Raw genomic sequence first — 17,900 nt, 5'->3', positions numbered from 1 at the left:
GAATAATCTCGCAGCTAAAATTTTGTGGACATGAGATCACAGAATCGTAAATGCTTGACAAAACATTTTTCACGTTTCACGCATCAAATATAACTTTACAGCAACAATATAGAGTGCGTGGATTTGCCAGATATTCTGAGCTCATCGCCTGTCTTCTTGTGGCGGAAAAAAACAACGAGCTACTAATGAGAAATCATCAGTCCCGACCCACTAGATCATCCGCATTTCCAGAAGTAAATGCTGTAAGTAAAAATGAATTTAAACCTGGAAACCAAAATCAAATTCAAAGACAAGGTTTTGGTCGAGGTCGAGATCGTGGTCGTGGTCGTGGACGTGGACGTGGAATTGGTCGTGGTCGTGGTCGAGGCCGTGGTTTTGAAAACAATAGAGATAGTTATTTTTATAACTCATCTCAAAATGGCATCACGAACCACCCACAGAAAAGACATCATGAGAACATGAGTGTTAATGAAAATCACTCGAAAAGATTTGAAAGTTCTTGTTTCAGATGCGGCACTCCAGGACATTGGTCTCGTATTTGTCGAGCCCCTGAGCACCTTTGCAAGCTCTATAAAGAATCGATAAAGGGGAAAGAAAAAGAGACCAACTTCACTGAGCGAAGTGACCGTTTGAGTGATTCAACTCATTTTGATGCTGCTGATTTTATGAATGATTTCTCTGGAAATGATCAATATGTTGGTGGGATAGAAATGAACAATATTGATGCTGCAGATTTTCTCAATGATTTCTCTGAAAATGAACAATATAGTGGTAGAATATAAATGTACAATAATTTATTTTTCATGTATTTATATGATAATGTTTTATTGTACAATTATGATATGTGTTATATTTACATATGTATTGTCATTAATTTTTTTTCATTGCATATTTTTTGAAGTTCAAATATGGAAAATGCTATGAGCAAAGCTGAAGTTTGCATACCCGATAGTGGTACAACGCACACTATCCTCCGAGATAAAAGATATTTCTTGGAACTAAAACCAACAAAAACAACGGTGAATACAATATCAGGTCCTGTAGACTTGATTAAAGGATGTGGTAAAGCACAATTTTTGTTACCTAATGGTACAAAATTTATGATCAATGATGCTTTATATTCACCACAATCGAAAAGAAATTTGTTGAGTTTTAATGATATATATTCCCATGTGTATGATACTCAAACAATGAATGAAGGGAATGACAGATATATGTGTCTTACCACATATAAATCAGGAAATAAATATGTGATTGAAAAACTACCAATGCTCCCTACTGGATTGCATTATACACATATACGTCCCATTGAATCAAACATGGTAATTGATAATTCTTCAATATTAACCAATTGGCATGATCGATTAGGACATCCTGGTTCAACAATGATGCGAAGAATTATAGAAAATACACATGGTCATCCGTTGAAAGACCAGAAGATCTTTCAGAATAATAAGTTTCAATGTAAAGCATGTTCTCTTGGAAAACTTATTATAAGACCATCACCAGCCAAAATTCAAACTAAATCACCAATGTTTCTTGAACGTATTCAGGGTGATATTTGTGGACCAATTTATCCACCATGTGGACCATTCAGATAATTTATGGTATTGATTGATGCCTCCAGCAGATGGTCACATGTATGTTTATTGTCAACTCGAAATGTTGCATTTGCAAGATTACTTGCTCAAATAATAAAATTGAGGAATCAATTTCCCGATTATACAATCAAGAAAATTAGACTTGATAATGCTGGTGAATTTACTTCCCAAACTTTCAATGATTATTGTATGTCTATGGGAATCATTGTTGAGCATCATGTTGCTCATGTACATACACAGAATGGATTGGCTGAATCATTGATTAAACGTCTACAAATGATTGCTAGACCAATGATTATGAAAACAATGCTCCATATTTCTATATGGGGATATGCAATTTTACATGCCGCTGCATTAATTCGCATCAGACCAAGTGCATATCATAAATACTCCCCATTGCAGCTTGCATTCGGTAAAGAACCAGACATTTCTCATCTGAGAATTTTTGGATGTATGGTGTATGTGCCTATTGCATCACCTCAACGAAAGAAAATGGGACCTCAAAGAAAGATTGGTATTTATATCGGTTATGATAGTCCATCAATCATTCGATATCTTGAATCTCAGACAGGCGACGTGTTCACAGCACGTTTTGCTGATTGTCATTTTAATGAGGAAATCTTCCCAATGTTAGGGGGAGACAAGAAACATACCGAAAAAGAAATTACATGTTATGTATCATCATTGTTACATCTAGATCCAAGAACACAACAATGTGAAAAAGATGTACAGCAAATTGTGCACTTGCAAAGAATAGCAAATCAAATACCAGATGCATTTACAGATACAAAAGAGGTAACTAAATCATATATACATGCTGTAAATGCTCCTGCTTGAATTGAAATTCCAAAGAAACAAATTGAACAAAGTCATGATGTCGTAAAACGTCTGAAGCGTAGAAGGCCAGTCGGTTCCAAGGATAAAAATTCTCGAAAAAAAAAATTCATAGAGAAACACAATGATCACAAAATAGATAATGATGTTCCTGAAGAAACACATGATGATCACAAAATAGAGAATGTTGTTCCTGAAGAAACACATGATGATGAAAATGTTCTGTCAGAACCACAAACTGACGAGAATCATGAAATCTCTATTCATTTTATTAATACTGGAAAAATATGGAACCGAAAAGATATTGAAGAAATTGATGATATATTTTCTTATAATGTGGCAATCGACATCATAAATGATAATGAAGATCATGAACCAAAATCTTTTGGTGAATGTAAAAATCGGCAGGATTGGATAAAATGGAAAGATGTCATCCAGGTTGAATTGGATTCGCTAAATAAACGTAATGTTTTTGGACCTATAGTCCTTACACCTGAAGGTGTAAAACCTGTTGGATACAAATGGGTTTTTATTCGAAAGCGAAATGAGAAAAATGAAATAGTAAGATATAAAGCTAGACTTGTTGCACAAAGTTTTTCTCAAAGGCCTGGAATTGATTATGAAGAAACGTATTCTCCCGTGATGGATGCAATTACGTTTCGGTATTTGATTAGCTTGGCAGTGTCTGAAAATTTAGAAATGCATCTTATGGATCACTTGATAGTAATATATATATGAAAATCCCTGAAGGATTTAAGATGCCTGAAGCACAAAGTTCAAAACCCAGAGAATGTTATTCTGTGAAATTACAAAGATCATTATATGGGTTAAAGCAATATGGCCGAATGTGGTATAATCGGCTAAGTGATCATTTGATAAAAAGGGATATGTAAATAATTCAATATGCCCTTGTGTTTTCATTAAGAAAACAACATCCGGATGCGCAATTATTGCTGTATATGTTGATGATTTAAACATCATTAGAACGAATAATGAAATTCATGAAGTTGTGTCATACTTGAAGGAAGAACTTGAAATGAAGGATCTTGGAAAAACCAAGTATTGTCTGGGTTTACAAATTGAACAAAAAGAATGTGAAATATTTGTTCACCAGAAAAATCATACAAAAAAGATCCTTAAACGTTTTAATATGGATAAATCAAATCCTTTAAGTACTCCAATGGTTGTTAGATCATTAAACATAGAAAAGGATCCATTTCGTCCATGTGAAGATGATGAAGATATTCTTGGTCCAGAAGTACCATATTTAAGTGCTATCGGTGCCCTTATGTATCTTACAAATTGTACAAGGCCTGATATATCTTTTGCCGTAAATTTATTGGCAAGATTTAGCACATATCCAACAAAGAGACACTGGAACNTGTTGCTCAAATGAAAGAAGGATACATAAAAAGCGACAGAACTAAACATATTCCTCCTAAGTTATTCGCATTCACTAAAGAGCTTGAGAAGAATAAATGTATTGATGTTCGTCATATTCAATCAAGTGAAAACTCATCAGATCTCTTCATAAAGGCACTTCCTACGACAATATTCAAAAAACACATATATAATATTGGGATGCGCAATCTACGAAATTTGTGAAGAATTGTTCGTGTCAACATGTGGGGGAGTTTACGTGACTGCACTCTTTTTCTCTTACTATGGTTTTTATCTCAATGGGTTTTTCATAGTAAGGTTTTTAACGAGTCAGTATAAAAACACGTAATGAAGACAATCATTATGATCATCATCACAAGGGGGAGTGTTGAAAAATTATTTAAAAATGTGAAAAATATTTGTGTTGAAAATGTGAATGTTGAATGTTGAAAATTAGGTAAAATTAGGTGTTGAATGTTGAAAATTAGTGTGTGATGATGTAGGTAATGATGTATTTTATTTTTGGATTATTTGTAAAAATTTTCTATAAATAGATCTCTCATTTGTGAAGAAAATCACAATTGAGTTGAGAGAAAAATATTATAAAGTGTGTAGTGTGATAATTTTGATTGTTTGAGATTTTTACTTTTTACCGTAAATTTTTATTTTTTCACCGTAAGAATGACATAATATTTTCAATTATTTACCATAAATGATGATTTTTTTTATTATTATTCATATATTTTTACTGAGAACTGAATATTTGATTTGGAACAATGAAACATCCATGCGTTTAAAGAAGGATCGGGTTCAACCCTGTCGACGCCACCACACCCAGAAATTAAACTAGATCCGATTTCTGAAAGATCAGATTCAGTCCAGTCTCCACTCCTCGATCCACTGTCAATGCATTCACCTTACTGAAATTCTCCATCTCGAAGATGTATATGGCATATGGATGGCCGCAGGTCATCCCTCTGCAACTACCCAATGGCCCCTCCACCCAACAGATCGTTTATCTCAAAGTCGTCAATCGCTTGCTTCTCGTCGTCTCCCCCACTCACCTGGAGCTGTGGTCTTCATCTCAGGTATCTTTTATCTTTCTTTTTTTTCTTCCTTCTTTTGGGTTGTATGTCGGGGAATTGCCTCTGGAATTTGGGTTTAATTTTATTGGTTTTTTTTTTTTAAAAAAAATTCAGCATAGAGTGAGGTTGGGCAAGTACACGAGAGACGCGAATTCTGTCCAGAGAGAGGGGGAGAATTTGCAAGCTGTTTGGAGCCAAGATACGAAGCTCATTGCCATTATTGTAAGTGTTGGATCACTTACTAAATAAATTTAAGCTGTTTCACAAAATGACATGATCATTTGGTATGGTGAGGCCTTGAAGGTTTTGAGAAATTCTTCTATCAATCGGCATATTTTCAGTAATTTTCCTGAAATTGAATGCATCCTGTCGCACTACGGAGCGTCCTGTCATTACTTGTCAAACCAACTATGAACTGGCAAATAGATTAGTTCAGATCGTGATTCCTGATTGAGCGATTTGTAGTCTAGAAAAAAGACGGGAATCCTAGAGTTGGCAAGTCAGAGATTTGGTGTCCTGATTTCTTGAATTGGAGGAAAATTAATATTTAACGTGGTCGTCTGTAATTACATTTGTATCATGAGGTGATCCGTATCTTTAAAGTTAAAAGATTGTAACTTTTACTAAATTGCTTAATTTAAGGGTTAAGCTGCTATAACTTATGGCAATCTGCTTACCGATAAATTCGGTTCCCCGATACTCTATGTATCTATTTCGGTGCTTGTATACTATAATTGTTAAGATGATGGCACCATTTGTCATGAGATTGAAGTGATACAGTGGAATAGGTATGTTGTATTCTAAATTGAACTTCTATTCTTCTACTAAGTTTATTTAGTGTAAATTTAGGAAAAAGTAAATGGACTGATATTCGTATCATGTTTAGTGGTTGTTGGTCACTTAACTTCTGATCCCTTTTTGCAGACTTCTTCCTTCTATCTTCACATATTTAAGGTTCAGATCACAGAAAAAAAAATACATATTGGTGGGAAGCAACCAACTGGTTTGTTTCTTTTGAATATATCATTGCTTCTCAGCGAGCAAGTCCCCTTTTGCGAATAAGAATTTGACAGTGTAAGTACACGCCTAATTAATTATTTTTTGCCTCCAAAAACAAAAAACTAGGTTCATGCATAACATACATCTTTGGACGATAAGTTCTATGCTCTTTTGTTCTTGTCCTAAGATCCAGGCATCCATCCAGCTAATGTTAGCAATATTATTAAATTTACCATACCCTTGAAATCTATGTGCTTTTTACAGAATTTGTTTGTTTTACTTATGGGTGCACATGGATGGATTATTTGATACATTTGCCATTGTTGTTATCTCAATTTATTTGGCTGGATATATATTTTTCAATCCATATATGACCGCCAGAAGAGGATATCTTTATACACAGATATCTGTTTTTCATAACTAATACTATGGTTATCCTATTCAACCAACTTTTATTTTATGATTTCAAAAGTTAAAAGAAATATACTAAAGAGAATAAACTCTTAGGTAATGCTTGATGGTGTTCTGAGAATTTTGTGAAAACATTTTCAAAAAGTCTTTTTGGAGATATTAATCGAAGGACATCGACATTTGTTTGTGTTTATTTTCTGAAGGAGAATTTTTTAAATATATATGTTATATCGTGTAAGAGTTTATTGAATCAGTGATGTGAACTCATATATATTTTAGTTATTTAATGGTACATTATATGTTTTAAATATTTTAGAATATAGTATTAAGATTATAAGTAATAAACTCTTGCTTGGAATATGTTACGTTCATGATTTTTTTTATTTTTTTCCATCTATGAATGTTAGGAGCAACATTATTTGTGATAACAAACACATACTGATCGGACTCTCTGATGGAGCATTGTATAACATATCTTGGAAGGGTGAGGTATGTGATTTGGCATGATATTTTTTTATTTCTCTCTAGATAGCAAATCTTCTTAGATACTTTAGTGCTAGAATAATATAATCATGGTGTGTATAGTCTGATTTTTTTTTTCTGCTGTATTGTTAACTAAATTTTCTTACCTAGAGTTAAACCTTTAGAAAATCAAATAAAATTGCTCATTATTTTATACAGTTTGGCGGTGCATTTTATCTTGACACACGGCTGAATGATAATGCTGCCGCCAATACATTATCTTATCCCTTGGGCAATGAGAAGGCTTCTAGTGAAACTCAAGGCATTCATGGGTCCAACCATATGAACCTTGCTGTATTGCAGAAATCTGCTGTTATTCATCTTGAATATTCCATCCCTTTTAGGTTGCTAACTGTCCTGTTTTCTGACGGTGAACTCATACTATGCTATGTGAGCAAGAAAGGTCTTAGGCATACCGAATCTATCAGAGTGGAAAGAAGTTTGTCTCCTGGTGATGTCGTATGTGCATCAATGGCTCCAGAGCAACAGATTCTTGCTGCTGGAACTCGAAAAGGCATCGTTGAGCTGTATGACCTCACAGAGTCAGCCTCACTGATCCGCTCTGTTTCTTTATCCGATTGGGGGTAAGCCTTTTTAATTGCTTGCAGGAATCAGAAAGTATTATGCATGCTTATTAGCTGTCCATTACCACTTATTTCTTGGATTCTTTGGAATTAAACTTTAAATTTTCACCTACTCCAACTAGATGATGTGTTGTATTTTTTGTGTAAGAAATTTTAAGTCTCTCCAACCTACTTACTTTGAGTGTATGGTAGAATCTTTGCTTTGTTCAAGAGATAATGATGTGCTTGATACACACTTCTAAGTGGTTGATTAAAGAGCTGGACTCTGGATGGCTGAAAACTTTTAGTTAGTAGTGATTTAAAAGACTAGCAAATCTGCGTGATTAATAGGCTGATTTCAAATCTGGAAATCAAATTTTCTTGTAGCTGAATAGGTTAATGTGTTGGAAATTGGCGGTCAAATTTGGTGTTAAACTTGTTAAAGATTGTATAAATATTGTTGGCATAAGTGGTCCGATATTTCTAGCTAATAGTGCTGGGAGAATATATATGTGCTTAAAAAGTTTTGATTCATGTCTGTTTAAAGGTCTTCCAAAGAACTTATTATCAACATTCTAATTTGAACAAACTTTGAGTACATGTTCTAGTTTCCACCTTTAGTGTACTGCTACAAGTTAATGCAGATCAGACATATGATTAGCTCGATGTTCATCAAATTTCTTTTCCCAAAATTTCAGTATCATCTACCTAATATGATGATCTCTGTCCACTTTTAAACCATACAGAATGAGCTTAATGTCTTCATGTGGTCTTGTCGCAGATATTCGGTGGAAGATACTGGTCCTGTCAATTGTATAGCGTGGAACCCTGATAACTCTACGTTTGCTGTTGGATGGAAGTTAAGAGGACTTACAGTTTGGTCTGTTTCTGGTTGTCGTTTGATGTCTTCAATCAGTCAAATATGTATGAGTTCTGTTTCGTCTCCTGTGGTTAAGCCAAATCAGGATCTCAAGTATGAACCCATGATGGGCGGAACCTCGCTGATGCAATGGGATGGGTATGGATATAGATTATATGCAACCGAGGAAGGATCATCGGAGAGAATCATTGTGTTTTCTTTTGGGAAATGCATTAACAGAGGTGTTTCTGTTACAACCTATGTACGGCAAATTATCTGTGGTGAAGACCGCTTGCTTGTTGTTCAGTCAGAAGATACTGATGAACTGAAGATCTTGCACCTCAATCTTCCAGTTATGTATCGTATAGATGCCCTTTCCTCCGTACATTTATTTGTTGCTTCTGATTGACTATGCATTATACCAGGTTTCTTATATGTCCCAAAACTGGCCTGTTCTACATGTTGCTGCTAGTAGGGATGGAATGTACCTGGCAGTAGCTGGGCTTCACGGCTTAATCTTGTACGACATACGCCTGAAGCGGTGGAGAGTATTTGGAGATGTTACTCAAGAACAAAGAATTCAGTGCAGGGGTTTGTTATGGTTGGGGAAAATTATTGTGGTGTGCAATTATGTGGACTCTTCCGATATGTGAGAAATTAACGCACTGAATATTTTCTTTAGTGATTGTTTATATGGATTTGCTTTTAAAATGTCTCTCTAATGTTAGCCTTTGCCAATGGTTGTTGCTTAGAATCTATTATACTTTTTTGAGACGAAAATGCATCTTTTTCGAGAATTTTCTGGTGAGATATTTTTTGAAAAACATTTTTCTTTTTAGTGAAGAATGATTCTCCACCACGTCATTACTGTTTGCTTTTAAGTGTTAAAGTGCAGTAGCTTCTCTTCTACTAAAAAACCTTCGACAAACAGATGATATTTTTCTGGAGTAGGTGAATTGCTTTTTCTATGGAAATATGGGCCTTCAGATTGGACTAAACTTGTGTCCTCGGTATATGTTAATATCATTTGTTTGCTTCTATTGTTTTTAATTCTATTGCTTGGTTATCATTCCATACTGTAATATTTGTGGTTGAATAAATTGTAAGCATTACTTTATCTAGTTTACCAGTTCAATTTTTTGTTATGCTTAAAGATGAGAAAATATTATGAAATCTTGTGGAAGCTGAAATGAAAGTCATGGTGATGGATTCGACCTTTAAACTTTTAGATAGACGTGTTGTGGCAGAAATTGAAAAATAGAAATGACGTGAGGACATTCATACTAAATTCTTTATGTATATGCTGTTTCAGAAATTATCGTGGAAGCTGCAGTTGAGCCCATATTTCTGTGGAAATAATTTCTTCATATGTGTGTGAAAAGTAGGAGTGTTTGTGGATGATTTCCAATATCCGTGATGCGTGAATTTTTTTAGCAAATTGTTGTATCAAATAACTTGTAAGCATTGTTGAAATAAGTTGGCTTGATTTCTATAATGACTGATGTTTATTGCTCGAAAACAAGAATGAAAAAAGAATGAATTTGATAGTTCCTCACATTGAACTTATCTTTCATCTTTTGTGTGATTTTCTTCTTCCATGTACTCAAACGTTTTCTTTGTTTTTCTGAATTTTATAAATGTTTTCTAGTGGTAGTTAAGTAAGTTTAGTGGTAGTTATGTAAGTTAATGACTATTCACGTGTCACTTGATTTTTACTTCCCATTTCATCAGAGTGATTGGTGATTGCAGGTATGAATTGCTTTTCTACCCTAGATATCATCTCGATCAAAGTTCGCTTCTTCATCGGAAGACATTACTAACAAAGCCAATAGTCATGGATGTTTATCAAGATTATTTACTTGTAACATATCTTCCGTTCGATGTTCACATATACCATGTGAAATTATCTGGTGAATTGTCGCCTTCTAGCACCCCAGATTTAGAGGTAATTGAATGGTTTAAATTGGATATGCTTGTTGAATTGGTTGGGTGATACAACCCTTTTACAGTTCTACGAACAAAATTTGAGTTGTATTCATATTTCTTCTGAATAAAACTGTTGTATAGTTTTTTTTTCCCCAAAAAATCATTTTGAGATTGTTCACCATGCATAAGTGATAAAATGACAAACAGCTTTCTACAGTTCGAGAGCTCTCAATCATGACTGCAAAGAGCCATCCTGTGGCAATGCAATTCATTCCTGATCAGATTCCACAAAAATATGTCTTGAGCAGTAAAATCTCATCTTCTGATTTGTTATCCCGAGAACCTGCCAGGTATGTGTTGGTATCTACTTTAGTCAATACTCTGCTCTTCTGGGTTTTTTCTGTTGATTGACCGCATGTGCCTTTTAGATGTTTAATATTGAGGATGAATGGGGAGCTTTCACTGCTTGATTTGGATGAAGGACGGGAAAGAGAACTGACAGATTCTGTTGTTGAGTTGTTCTGGGTTACTTGTGGTTTATCAGAGGAGAAAAGAAACTTAATCGAGGAAGTTTCCTGGTTAGATTATGGTCACCGAGGGATGCAGGTGACAGTTTCTGTGATCATAATCTGTCCCAAATTTTGTTGGCCACTCCACTTAACATTTCTGACGTAACTGCTGGTTGAAGCTCATCTACAGGTTTGGTATCCATCCCCCGGTGTAGATCCTTTCAAGCAGGAAGGTTTTTTGCAGGTATTCTAGTTTGTTTGATTCTTTTTTTTTATTTTATTTATTTATATGCCATCTTTGTATGAAGTTTCTACCACGTGTATCTTGTTTTCCATGATAGGCTATCCATTGAGCTATTCATGTTCAAGTACTGAGTTGTGTAGTATGGGATGAAATATTATTAGTTAAAGCTGTCAAATATTCCTTTCGAAGGCTTCAAGTATCTATAATCACACTTCCCGTTACTTAACTCCAAGTGCTATGGTTTTCACAATGATTTTGACTATGTATATATTCATCACACATAAGAATTGCTTGCAATGTCTTAAGCTGACTAGGGCATATAATAGCATGTTTATTAAATGTGGCAAGAGTTTTAAATCTTTGGTTGATTCGGTTTGTTTATGTTGTCTAAGTTACGTGGTTTAATATGATATGTTAGTTGGACCCTGAGCTGGAATTTGATCGTGAGGTGTACCCACTTGGTCTACTTCCAAATGCTGGTGTAGTTGTTGGTGTTTCCCAGAGAATGTCGTTTTCGACATGTACAGAGTTCCCATGTTTTGAGCCATCTCCTCAAGCACAAACCATATTGCATTGTTTACTTCGGCATCTTCTTCAGGTACATTACCCAATTTTGTGCTGGCATGAAATCATTCTTTTGATTTCTCTGTGACATTTCAGTCGACTGCATCCAAAAATTGAATCAGTTCATCTTTGAAACGCCATTGACTCGCACTACACTCTACATTTGATATATTGCTGTTTTGTTAAATGGAACATAATATATTACTCTACTGGTTTACTTATTACAACAGCAAATGACGAAGCAAGTTGTTCGATTGGTCTCCACTGAGAATTTCTTCGAATTACATTCATCTTTGTGGTACTTCCGAAGTTTAACATACTGTATGATTGATGTAGTCATGCTCTTTTTTAAATGGAATCAACTTTGTGCTGTCGCCTAGCCAATTTTTATCACCTGTTGACAAGAGAAATAAAATTTGAATTTGCTTGGTCAATTATAGAATGAGATGACTTTACCCAAATGAGAGCTTTTCCATAAGATTTCATCTTTTCATTATTGAATGACGTTTGACATTCCCTACACTGTAATCACTATTTAACATTGAAGTCTGGAGGAAAACTGGCAGCATTAATTGTGGGTCTTGGAGTTGGAATTTAATGGCTGAATGCCACAAATAAATTCAGCAATGGGTGACAAGCTTTTCTAACATAAAGATTTTATTTTTATTTTTGGATGGGGGTGGGGGATGTAACAAGTGGGAACGAATCACGATCGTTATGAATAAAGGTTGAGGCAGTAGAGGAGACAGCTTAAACCAATTTGTGGGTTGTACAATTACCTATTTTACAATTAAATACGGAAATCCAAAAGGTCTGTTTGGGAATGGGAATGGGAATGGCTTAGTTGAGGTATGTATGGAGTTATCATAAAGAATTTGAGGGTTGGGATCTTCTCCTGAATTTTTGCTCCAAGAGTAGGAATTTATGCAAAACCACGAAGCACTCGCTGTTATCTCTAGCAGCAGATCTCTTAATGTTTCGAGTCATAAAGAATTTGAGGATTGGAGACTTTTCAATTTTATGGAGGGCTATTGGAGTAATAGATACATGCTTAGGTTCTCTGAATGTTCCATCTCGTTAATGTTAGTCCATGTTTGTTTAAGCCGGGCTTTGTGTTCTTGAAAAATGTACTAAGGACTTCTTGCTTTGTTATTTCTGTAATTTCAAGCTTCTGATAATGAGTTCTTCAGAGAGACAAGAAGGAAGAAGCTCTGAGACTAGCACAAATATCAGCAGAGAAGCCACATTTTTCTCATTGCCTGGAATGGCTTTTATTTACTGTTTTTGATGCTGAAATTTCCAGGTAATTTTTGCAGACATCTGAGTTCTGATCCAAATGCTCACGATCCCAAAAATTTTGATGTGTTCAACCCTGTTCTACAGACAAAATTTGCGCAAAAACCAGACGGCAGTTGCCAATCATTCTATTGATCCTTCTCTGCTGAAGAAGACCTGTGATCTGATAAAAAACTTTCCTGAATATTATGATGTTGTAGTTAGTGTTGCACGGAAAACCGATGGTCGGCATTGGGTGGATTTGTTTTTGGCTGCTGGCAGATCAACTGAGTATGTGACTCGATTCTCTGCTTAATATTGCAAGTACTTGTGTCAAAGGGAATCTAATTCTACTTTCTTTTTCTTCAAATAACCATATAACTAATTTCAATCATCTTCGAAAGGACTGCTTTCTTCCAGTGGAGCGTTATCAAGTATGATAACCATGCATGATTTCATTTATTCTATCATCAGTCCTAACTTGAAGTGGGGTCTTCAGGAAATGAGAAGCGATCATTATGCCTTAATTTTCAACGGAGAAATTAATCATCTTACTTTTAGGTTGTTTGAAGAATGCTTCCAACGAAGATGGTATCGTACTGCAGCCTGCTATATATTAGTAAGTGCCATTCAACCTTTGGTACCTTTTATGCCTTTTGAGTTAATTACTGTGGTGACGGTAATCATGATTTTATTTTCTTCCTATGATTTAAATACCAGAAGCTTTTGCTTGGAGTAATTTCTAATCAGTATAAGTGGCAATTACCCTCAAGAGTTGAATAAGGAAAAAAGCCACCACTTGCTAATGTTTTCTCTGACATGGTGGTTAAATGTCATCAGTCCAAAAATGCCTGTTTAGCAGCAAGTATAAGTTTCTTTTGGTTGGTTATTTAAACATTCTTGTTCCCTGAAACAAGTTTGAGTGATGGCATGTTTCTTAAAGAGTTAATACTTTCTAAATCTTCTACACTTTGTTTGATTGAGGATATTGTGTATCTATATCATTCAAACGAGAATTATTGAACTTTTTTTGGTGGAATTGATTCTTGTATACTGATTGATGTCCTCTTGGTTGTTTTGCCATAGGTAATTGCTAAGCTTGAAGGTTCTGCTGTGAGTCAATATTGTGCCCTGCGTTTATTGCAGGTGATTATGGGCTTCTTTTCCCTTTCTATACTAATGGTTGATATATAGTCTTTTTCAAATGTATATGTGACATTACTGAGGCTCCACATCACGCTACACTATGGTCTGGTTGAATTGCTGATATCTGGTGTAATATTCCCTGTGGAACACAATTTTCTTCAATCATACTTTGTACTTATACGGATCCCAGTTCAGATCCATCTTGGGGGAGAGTTTTTCACATTTTTACTTTGATAAATGTAATGGAATCCACCATCTGTTGCGTAATAATAAACCAGTGTCACTGTGCACATGTTAAATACTTGTATAATAGTTTTTCGTGGGTAATTATTTCGGAGTTTAGTTAATCTTTATATAAAACTATCGATACTTATATTGAAAATATTTGCGATTATTTTGCTATAGTTTGTAATTATATTTTGGATAATGTGTAATTTTTTAAGAAAAAGTATGATGCAAATATATTTTTTATTTGTATAGGTAACGTATGATTTTTGTAGTTTTTAAAAATGAATAAGATATTGTAGTCATGGTGAATTATGAATTTAGGTTTTTATAATATTTTTTTATTAGTGAGAAAATAATAGGTTTTTAAGTTGATAGGGTTATTTTTGTAAATGTCAATTGGTGTCACTGAGTCAGATGGCTCAAGCTTTATATATAGTATAGAAATGTGTTACCTCTGTCAAACAACACGATCAATACATTATTTCTTTGTAAATAAATCTTATGCCACCGAGTTTCTCACTGGCGTGTTTCTTATGCTTTTTCTTGCTTATTTAATATCAGTCATAGATTCTCATCTGTCCTCTCCATTGTTCAGGCAACACTCGATGAATCTCTTTATGAACTGGCTGGAGAGCTGGTACAAATCCACAACCCTATGTACTTCTCTAAGCAACGGCTGACCTACTAATTTCCTTGCATTTGCTACTTTTTTCTTCTGTACTTTTTGGTTATTAGGTGAGGTTTCTATTAAGATCTGGAAGAGAATATGAACCTACTAATACTGATCATGAAAGCCTTTCTCCGAGATTCTTGGGCTACTTTCTTTTCCCTTCCAGTTTTAGAAAGCAACCTCAGGATGTCAAAAGGTGAGCCTGTCCCTTAAGAATAAGCTTATATTTCTGCCCATACCAGTTCTATTAACGCATGTCAACGAATCTATGGCAGCTCCTCATTCAAAGAACAGAATGCGCATGTTGCTTCTGTGAAAAATATTTTAGAAAGTCATGCGAGCTATTTGATGTCTGGAAAAGAGCTCTCAAAGCTTGTAGCATTTGTCAAAGGCACTCAATTTGATCTAGTGGTAGGGAGTCCCCCTTTATAGTTTTTTATGTACGTTTGCCCTCCTTTGAGATATATGCTTGATACAACTTACTACAGGAGTATCTGCAACGTGAAAGGTATGGAAGTGCTCTCTTGGAGAACTTTGCTGCTGGTCTTGAAATGATTGGACAGAAGGTACAAGTATCTTGAAAGATCTGTTATAGTCATGATTTGGAATTTCTTATATTCTCTCAAAGATGGTCTTATATAATTTCTTTCATAGCTGGTGTTGTATAATTTCTTTTGGAGAATTTTGCTTCTAATTCTTTAATAGCTAGTAATTCCTTGTGATAGTATCCAACTACCTTGCACTATCCAGCTATCTTCAATGCCTTGCTGTATTTAAATTTTTTATCTGCTTAATTGATATAATGTGTATATACTGTCATTTCAGTTCAGTTTGACTTCTCTACTGCTGAAAACCTTTTATATATGTGCGGAGGCTGGAGATTGTAGAACTTTGTATTTTGATTCTCATGATTAGCATTGGATGGGTTGAAATTGTTTCTTATGGTGGCTATCCTAAAGTGTAGCTTCATTTCGAAGGACTCTTTGAACAGCCTCGGTTGTCAGGAACCAGATTATATTTTGTAGAAAAATAAAACTGCAAAACACAAGAGATGAATGTAGTGTGTCAATTCAATTACTGATTTTGGAGCGGTGAATGTAACCATTGTAATTTTATTCATCAATTTGTTTCTGTGCTTTTATGTAGCTTCAAATGGGAACATTGCAAAACCGTTTGGATGCAGAATTTCTGTTGGCACACATGTGCTCAGTTAAGTTTAAAGAATGGATAGTGGTCTTGGCTACGCTATTGAGGCGTTCTGAGGTGCGGTTAAATTTTTTGCTAATTTAATGAATCTTTGTTTTGTTTTGGAGATCCCAGTTGCAATACCCTGATTGGTATTGCCTGCTAGCATGTGACGTTTACCTAATAAAGCACCTTAATCTATGCACCTGGTAACCGATGGATGACTTTATGTGACACTTTCTTATGACTTAGCACACCGACGATGCTCACTTTTAGTGGATGGTAGTTCATTCATGTTACTTTGGTAGGAAACGTGTTTTTTTTATCATCTAGATGGCAAGAAAATTGCTTTTCAAGTGGCGGTTTCTCTGGTTCTGTGATTTAACTTCGAAATAAAACCTGCACTTAAGCCCCAAGTATCACCTGTCAAAAGCGATCAATTCCTCCTGTTCATGCATAGTTCATTTATCGACTGTATATCAGGTCCTCTTTGATTTGTTTAGACACGATATACGACTGTGGAAAGCATACAGCATAACCATACAGGTAAGCATTTGGTCTTACGTTTTGGCTAGGCCACCAATCTTATTGCACGGACTAACTGTGCCTTTCTCATGTGCAATGTTATTAGGCGCACACACCATTTGCTGAATACCATGATTTGCTTGAAGAATTGGAAGAAAAGCTTTCGACTGTTGATGGAGAAGAAAAATGAGGCAACTGAATGTTTGAAATTCATGGATTGGTTCAGTTGAGTTTTTTTGGAAGAAGAGATGCCACTTCGCTGTTTTTGACCTGACACCAAGCGTTTGTCGTTCCAGAAATCAGGGCAAGACTGTAGAGATTTTCGGTACACAAGTGACAGAAAAAAATCGTTTGTATATTTACATAAACATTGTAGTTTTTAGGTTGAGTTCAATAGCATGTACAATCTCCTTTTTGGGTCATTTTAGAGATGATGCATTTTTGTGCGGTTTATTATTAATATTTGTACAAAGCTTTTTCAGGTCAAAATGGGTTCAGCTAGGGGATAATTTGTACTTGAAATGCACATTTAGAGTAAAAATCAATAATTTCTCTCTTAATCCGAGTGATTTTACATTTCATGTTGCGACCATATAGATCGAATGAGGATCACAGTTTTTGAACATATAGTGATCTGTCAATTTCTAGCTCTAAGTTGCGAGTTTTTGATGAAATATTGTCTAACATACAGAAATCCTCAGAACCTTTAAGGTGTACTAGGTTTCGATTTCATTATTTTTTGATAAAATAAATTTTTTGAAATTATTTTGGGAATGCACATGTATTTAATTCTGCTCTTTTTAACAGACAAGTTATTGTAGTGGTTAAATTAAGTGAGTATTTGTTTGAATATTTATTTAGCAGTAATTAGATATTAAAAAACGAGCTATCTAGTATTGTAATGTAATATTTTCGAAAATAAATGAAAATTAATGATCATCTGAGAATGTCGAAATGCGCTTCTAAAAAAGAAAGAAGGCATTATTATTTCCTTCTTTGATCCTTTTAAATAAAAAAAACATTCAAAATTCAATTTTTTCTTGAAATAGAAGTTTTTGCATTTGAACTAAAAGAAAAGAAAGCCTAAGTTAATATCACGCAAAATTTATGGGTTTCCTCGTTTTACGAGTGCAAACAAAAACCAAGTTGTGCAATGTTAAATGATGTGATCCGGGTGAATAGGGTGAGTTGGGTGGGACAATCCACCGAACTTGATATGAAGTTGATGAGGGAAAAATAAGCTGTAATGATGTCCTGAATACAGGAAAAAAACTCGGGAATGGACGCTGTAGGGGTGTCCGGCGTGACCACTCCGATGCTTAAGTTATCAGGTGGAAAATGAAGAAAACCAGTGTAAATTTTACAGAGAAATAA

General features: G+C 34.9%; 2 protein-coding genes across 2 annotated transcripts in view; both read left to right on the top strand.

Moving 5' to 3' along the window:
- The window catches only part of LOC140978145 (uncharacterized), a 91,375-nt gene that overhangs the window by 61,888 nt on the left and 11,587 nt on the right, over positions 1–17,900 (top strand). The gene's annotated exons all lie outside the window — the stretch shown is intronic.
- Positions 4,524–17,065, top strand: LOC140978128 (uncharacterized). The gene is given in 24 exon segments (XM_073442938.1): positions 4,524–4,903; positions 5,015–5,122; positions 5,825–5,947; positions 5,949–5,974; positions 6,718–6,799; positions 6,992–7,416; positions 8,177–8,606; positions 8,680–8,903; positions 10,004–10,199; positions 10,388–10,530; positions 10,609–10,786; positions 10,880–10,933; positions 11,352–11,531; positions 12,688–12,800; positions 12,881–13,063; positions 13,334–13,391; positions 13,859–13,918; positions 14,742–14,783; positions 14,882–15,012; positions 15,092–15,227; positions 15,305–15,382; positions 15,963–16,079; positions 16,485–16,547; positions 16,633–17,065. Coding segments are annotated over 24 exon segments (3,381 nt in total). The 5' UTR covers positions 4,524–4,756; the 3' UTR covers positions 16,717–17,065.

Source organism: Primulina huaijiensis, chromosome 6, assembly GCF_012295235.1.
Source record: "Primulina huaijiensis isolate GDHJ02 chromosome 6, ASM1229523v2, whole genome shotgun sequence".
NCBI classification, from domain to species: Eukaryota; Viridiplantae; Streptophyta; class Magnoliopsida; order Lamiales; family Gesneriaceae; genus Primulina; species Primulina huaijiensis.
This window is presented reverse-complemented; position numbering and strand designations above follow the sequence as displayed.